Here is a 6,793-nt window from a genome sequence, read left to right as displayed (position 1 = left end):
GAAGAGCCTTCCTCAAGAGTGGCATCGGCTGAATCCTCTACAGCAACAACTTGAGACTTGGCTTGTGATTTCTCCTCTGGAAGTGCCGGCTCGTCATCTAGATATGCCTCATATTGAGGGTCAGCTGGAAAAGGATCATCTTCCCCCTGAGCCCAGTCTGGGAGATCCATACCAACTTTCCTGGAGACCTCTGGGTGGCATACCTTGCGAAAAGGAGCAGTGTCGAAGTCAGGGATCGTTCCAAGGATCTGCTCCCAAACGTCTTTACGCCCCATGCGATAAGCCTGAATGTTGTAGAAACCTAGCAATTCGGAGAAAGGTACGCTGTTCGGGTATTTCCGAATGCACTCCTTCCGAAGGTCCGGCTTTATATGCTCGGGCTTGCTAGGGATTGCCAACTTCGGATGTTCTTCGAGCTCCCTACTTTTGATTTCAAGGCTGTCACCAAACAACGTGGCAGCTGCCTTTTGCTTCTCGGCCTCGCGCTCGGCAGCGAGAGACACGAATTCTTGAAGCTTCAAGAGCTTCCTTGAGGGAGATCACTTCTTCCTCATGCTTTTTCTGCAGCTCCACGGTAGCTGCGATCACTGGTCTATTTCGAATTGGCCTTGGCCAATTTCTCTTCACAAGTTTGCGGCAAGGGAGCTGGTGCGACCAACCCGGCTCAATGCTTCCATATGTTGATAAAAGCTCAACATAGCATTCCTGGGAAGACGGAAGATATCAGAAGAAGTCATAAGAAATTATGAAAACATAAGTAAGCAAGAAGACCGTTACCTTGTAGATTGACTAACAAGGGAGGTGTCATCCGGGGCTTCAAACTCCCGGCGATCGAAGGAGCAAGACCGAGGGAGCTCCACTCTGCAGCTTTTTCAGGATCCCGAGTGACCCCGCTCGGTCATCTTCAGGGTCCACTGGGGGATGAAAACCTCCTCACCATCCGTCGAAGCTTTGGATTTTTTATTGGAGGGAGCATCAATTGTGTCATGCCTCCTCTTGGTTCGGACGGAGAAAGAGACGTTAGCCCTCTCCACCATTGGTTTCTTCCCTTTACCCAAAGCATCAGCTAAAGGCTTGATATTCCTGATACCCCTGTAAGAGGGGTCGGGAGAGGGAAGAGAAGCCTCTTGATCTGCAGTCAAGACCCTGGGCGATCGTTGCTCGGCTGTCACAACGGCCCTAGCGGCCTTCACCCGCAGGCTTTCAGGGTTTCGTTTGGGAGGCACTGCAAAGAAGAAGGACAAGGGAAGTTTCGGTTTTTCTTTCAAAACCTTTTTGAGAAACTTCAGTGAACTCCTGCCAGAGGACGGTTAGGGTTTTGTTATCACTATCCGACTGTTCGGGAGCAGGAGAAGCAAAAGCATCACTGCTATTACCAACATGGGGTACTAAAGAAGCCCTATCGTTCGCCATTACTCGTTTCAGTAAACTTACTGATTCAGTGAGACGGAAGCTTGAGAGCAGGAAGGCGCGAAGCAGACAACAAAGGTTCAAATTCCAGACAGGAAGAATGAAACCTACGAGGACAATGAACCGCTTTTAAAACTCCCGCATGAGTGTTCGGGAATCTGAACGATCGAGGTTGATTCAAAATCAACCATCAAGATTGAAAGACGTTTTGAAAGTTTGAACTCACGAATCCGAAATAGGCGTTCGGAAACCGTCGCTTGGATGACGTGAGCCACGACAGATCAACTGCAACGGAGATACGTGGCCTTACACTCACAACGCTCGAGGAAAAGTGTCCACCGCATTAAATATGATATGACATTTAATGAGGCACGTAGAGATCATCACCTGACGACGAACCTAGTTAAAAACCAAGCCCTCGGGATCGACCGAACGCTTGGTCTGGGGGGCTCGTGATATGGAGAGTTTATGATCAGACCGGGTTCATACCTGGTCCGACCCTCGACCCCCGTCGAGACGGAGAAAACAGAATCGCTCCCGAGCGAACCGGATCCAGAAGATGGCTTGCTAAAGAAGAAAGATTATTCGGCTGCAAGCGTGCCCTAATCTTACTTGTGGATTAGGGTAATCACCCTGATGACAGCATACTCAAACTGACGGCTGCGGATAATCATCATCAAAGGGATAACTATCGCATAACCTAACGGTTATCTCAGGAGTCCTCTACTAGCCCAAACTAGTAGAAGTCTATCGCTCAACGGATCTCATTCATAAGATCCAACGACTACCCGAAGAAGGCTCGAGTGCATCCAACGAAAGAGATTCGAAGGTACACTCTATATAAACCTCATTACCATACAAGGTGGGGGACGGATCAATCGATCAAAAAGAATACTATCTGGAGACTCGGTTCAGATACATATTGATAGATCAAAACTATCAGCGTCCTGCTATCTAGATCACCTTTCCCGTTTCTTCATTAGCTCTGTGCTTCTAGCAGAGCCGTTTGTGATTAAGTTCATCAACTGACTTAGCCTTCGGAGGTGGACTCCCGACCCCAGCGGTCGGGCCACATCTGATGCTTTTGTTTTGCAGGACATCACGTGAAGATCCAAGGGCTGAGCAGATTTTGGACGCATCAGGTTGCCATTGAGATTGAAGATCTTGATGATCAAGTAGCGTACAACGCACTTTGGAGTGGGATCACCCATCAAAGACTTTTGGAAGTCTTGCTAACAGATAAGCCCAAAACATACGGGACACTGTTACGTAAGTACCAGAAGCAAGCCAACATTTACGAAGTAATAAATGCTCGAGTAAAAGCCAATCGAGACAGAAGATCTGATTGGGATACAGATAAGAATTTCTGAATGACAAAAATCAGGGGTCAAGAAATAAGTGGAAGTGTGATCAGGGACAGGTGAATTACACTCCCCTCAACGCAAAACCGTCAAGAGATTCGATGAACATCCGAGACAAGAAATCTCTGAGGTGGCCTGGGAAGCTGCATTCTGTTCCAGAGGATCGGGACATGACAAAATATTGTCATTTCCATAAAGACTACGGGCACCACACGGATAATTGTCGAATTCTGGAATCAGAAATCGAGAAGTTAATCCAACAAGGTAAACTTGGTCAGTAAGTTCGTGAGTCTGGAAAGACCCGTATAGGTTCGCCAGAACCTAGAAAGACAGCCCGATCACCTAGCACGAAAGAAGCCCCCAAAAAGGCTGATAAGGGAAAAGAAAAAGAAGATCGGGAGGAGACACCCGTCTACGTGATCATGGGAGGCCTGATTGTAGAATCAATCAGGAAGGTGAAGCAAAAAGCACAGTTCGTGGGAGTTGTTCACCTACCCAAAAAGAGGCCAAATCTGGCATGCCCAGAACTAATAACCTTTACAGATGAGGATTTAAGTGGAGTTATAGTGCCGCATGATGATGCGATTATCATCAAGGTCAAGATCGCCAACCGGAAGGTTCACCGGGTCCTGGTTGATACGGGGTCATCCGTTGACCCGATCTCTTACGAGGCTTTTAAAAGACTCAAATTGGCTAATGATTTACTGACCCCTTCATCAACCCCCCTGTATGGTTTTGCAGGATCCTCGGCAATAGCCGAAGGAACGATCCACTTGGATCTCAAAATCAGGAAGTCACCCCGAGACACGCTGGATCGAGTCAACTTTATGGTTGTGAAAGATTTGTCAAGGTACAATGTGATCCTGGGACGACCAACACTCAATGCACTTGAGGCAGTTGTATCCCCCCGGCACATGAAACTGAAGTTCTCGACTGACGTAGGAGTAGGAGAATGCTGCTCAGATCAGTCCACCTCTTGGCAATGCTACGCCAACTACTTGAAGGAAAAATGGACGTCTGAGAGTTCAGGAACCGCTTTAACTATAGAAGTTCATGACGATCGGGATGAAGAAAGCATGCAAAGAGCGGAACAGGTAGAAAAACTGGAGGGAATTCAACTTAGCCAGTCTCTACCCTAGCAAGGGACATTCATCGGATCAGAGCAACCGGACGAATTTAAAAAGGAGCTCACATAGTTCGTGTATGACAACGCAGATATTTTCGCGTGGTCAGCAAGCGACATGCCTTGGATAGACCGGCGGGTAGCAGAGCATAAGCTCTGGATCCAGAAGGATGCAACGCCGGTCATCCAAAGATGGAGAAACTTCGCAATCGAAAAGCATGAAGCGATCAGAATCGAAGTTCAAAAATTGGGAAAGTCGGGTTTCATAAAACCGATTGAATGCCCCATTTGGCTGGCTAACGTAGTGATGGTCAAAAAGGTGAACAAGAAGTGGAGCATGTGTACCGACTACACATATTTGAATAAAGCCTGCCCGAAGGACTGTTACCCTCTCCCGAGGATTGATCTCCTGATTGATGCAACTGCAGGGCATGAGGTCCTTAGCTTTATGGATGCTTATTCGGGTACAATCAAATCTTGATGAGTTGGGAGGATGAGAAGCATACATCATTCATGACTGATCGGGAGAGTTATTACTACTGGGTGATGCCATTTGGTTTAAAGAATGCAGGGGCCACTTACCAATGAGTCGTCAAAAAAAATTTCCAACAACAGATCGGGAAAAACATGGAAGTTTACGTTGATGATATGCTCGTGAAGAGTCTGGTTCGGGCGACACATTTGGCGGACCTTGAAGAAACCTTTGACGTGTTGAGAACATACCAAATTCATCTAAACCCCGACAAATGTGCCTTCAGAGTTTCTTCTGGGAAGTTCCTCGGCTTCATGATTTCCCAAAGGGGAATTGAAGCCACCTGTCACAGTAAAGGAAATCCAATGCTTAACCGGAAGGGTAACAGCATTAAACCGGTTCATTTCCCGAGCCGGGGAAAAATGCAATTCTTTTTCAAAGCATTGAAGGCTACCCCCAGTTCAGGGTCATCACATGGATGAAAGAATGCCAACAGGCATTTGAACAACTAAAAATGTCACTCGGGACGACACCTATCTTGGCCCGACCAGTGACCGGAGAACCTCTTACAGTTTATCTTGCCATTTCACTAACTACATTCAGCTGTACTGGTGAAAGGGGAGACAATCCAGAACCCGGTCTATTATGTGAGTCACGTACTCATAGATGCTAAGACAAGGTACCTCGATGTCGACAAACAAGCTTTAGCTCTTCTGGTGGCATCATGAAAGCTAAGACCCTATTTTCAAGCACACCCAATAATAGTCCCGACCAACTTCCCACTAAAGAAAATACTTCAAAGACCTGATGTGGCTAGAAGGATGGTCGGGTGGGCGATGGAGCTTAGCGAGTACCAGATTGAGTTCAAACCGAGGACGGCCATAAAAGCTCAGGTTTTGGCCGATTTCATTTTGGAAAGCACCCTACCACAGAATGAGAGTCAAGTAGCAACTACTAAAACATCGGACTTGTGGATTTTACACGTCGATGGCTCGAGTAGTGCTTCTGGATTGGGAGCAGGCTTGACACTCAGCAGTCCCGAGGATTTCACGATCAGATATGCTTTAAGATTTAATTTCCCGGCTTCTAACAATGAAGCCGAGTATGAAGCTGTCATAGCAGGCTTACAAGTGGTCCGAGCACTCAGGGTTCGGGAATTAGAAGTAAGAAGTGATTCTCAACTTGTTGTCAATCAAATCAAGGGAGAGTACAATGCGAAGGATGAAAGAATGGCCATGTATTTGGCCAAGGTTGAACAACTACAAATTCACTTTGATCGGGTAACATTCCAACTACCTAGAAAAGTAAATGAGAAGGCAGATGAATTCTCCCGACTATCTTTGGCAAATTACAAGAATCTAGACTCGACAGTTTACATCGAAGAACTAAATAGTCCGAGCACACAGGAGATAGAAACTTTTGAGATCAGTAGTGAGCCCGACTGGACAACGCCCTTGGTAAAATACCTTCGGGATAATATTCTCCCAACTGATCCAAAAAAAGCCAAAAGAACTAGACCGGGAGCATACCGACTAAAAGACTCAAGAACTGGAAAGCCAATTGATCGGTCATGGAACTCCACCAACCTGAGAAAGTTCTATCAATAGCTCTGTACCTTTTCCAAAAAAGGGAGAAGACATTTTTGGGTCCTTCCCGATTCATTTTGTGCCTTTTTTCTAAGGACTAGCTGTAAAACCCAGCCCTAACCTTGACCCGGAAACCTTGTTATTTGTAGGTCCAGTGACCCGAAGTAAAGTAAGAAGTCAGCTTTGGGCCATCCCAGTGAAGGACTTGGTGTCTGGCTTTGAATCCATGAGAGTTGATGATGAAGTTCTATTTATGGAAACTGAATCTTGATGAAGATCGGATTAGTTGATGGACTTGGAGTGCTCTCTATCATGGTTTGAAGGCATTTCTACCTATTAGGTAAGTCACTTGTTATGTGTGCAAAACCCCTTTAGGATTGGATTTGATCTGGGTCTTCAATTCCCTGTTTTGGAATTGCTGTCTACATTGGTCGACTGATTGGTCGACTGGACCAGTCGACCAATCCACTCGACCAATGAGTGTTGTCTTTGGCAATTAGGTTTTGCTTGCTCTATTTAAGTCCAATCTCGAGTCTACTTCGTATTTGCTGCCTCCAAACTCTTTGGAACGAACCAAAGACCTCTGCAAGTCATCTCCCTTGCATCCTTGGTGATTTTCTTGACGGATCTTCGTCAAAACTCTTCCTTTTGCATCAAAGGTATGTCTACACTCTCTTCTTCTCCTCCATCTCTGTTTTTCTTTCCTTTTTGAGTTGAGACAGTAGAGGAGATGCTGCATTCTCTGTTGCAAACATCTCTGGACTTGTCTCTCATGATCATCCTAAGGATTAATGGCTAAAACAATGATCTTAACCATGATCATTGCAAGCTTTTGAAGGAA

The 6,793-nt window shown here is 46.1% G+C and overlaps 2 protein-coding genes across 2 annotated transcripts; both read left to right on the top strand.

Annotated features, from left to right (window-relative positions):
- Window positions 1-2,872: 2,872 nt before the first annotated feature.
- On the top strand, window positions 2,873-3,910 carry LOC148999011 (uncharacterized). The gene is made up of 2 exons (XM_089141537.1): window positions 2,873-3,035; window positions 3,081-3,910. The coding sequence occupies exons 1-2, from the start codon at window positions 2,873-2,875 to the stop codon at window positions 3,908-3,910; spliced, it is 993 nt and encodes a 330-aa protein (XP_088997663.1).
- A 1,292-nt stretch (window positions 3,911-5,202) lies between these two features.
- LOC148999010 (uncharacterized) lies at window positions 5,203-5,973 on the top strand. Its single transcript, XM_089141536.1, has one exon. It carries the CDS (start codon window positions 5,203-5,205, stop codon window positions 5,971-5,973), a length of 771 nt encoding a protein of 256 aa, XP_088997662.1.
- The last annotated feature ends 820 nt before the right edge of the window (window positions 5,974-6,793 follow it).

Source organism: Hakea prostrata, unplaced genomic scaffold, assembly GCF_041222555.1.
Source record: "Hakea prostrata isolate BN-2017 unplaced genomic scaffold, UWA_Hpros_2 contig_68, whole genome shotgun sequence".
NCBI lineage: Eukaryota > Viridiplantae > Streptophyta > Magnoliopsida > Proteales > Proteaceae > Hakea > Hakea prostrata.
This window is presented reverse-complemented; position numbering and strand designations above follow the sequence as displayed.

What these genes read in the sequence shown, in the direction of transcription:
- LOC148999010 (XM_089141536.1), top strand. Translation starts at nt 5,203, where the DNA reads ATGGAGCTTAGCGAGTACCAGATTGAGTTCAAACCGAGGACGGCCATA.
- LOC148999011 (XM_089141537.1), top strand. Translation starts at nt 2,873, where the DNA reads ATGAACATCCGAGACAAGAAATCTCTGAGGTGGCCTGGGAAGCTGCAT. An exon ending in CGAGAAGTTAATCCAACAAG is followed by an intron (nt 3,036 to 3,080) that starts GTAAACTTGGTC and finishes AGACCCGTATAG; the next exon opens with GTTCGCCAGAACCTAGAAAG.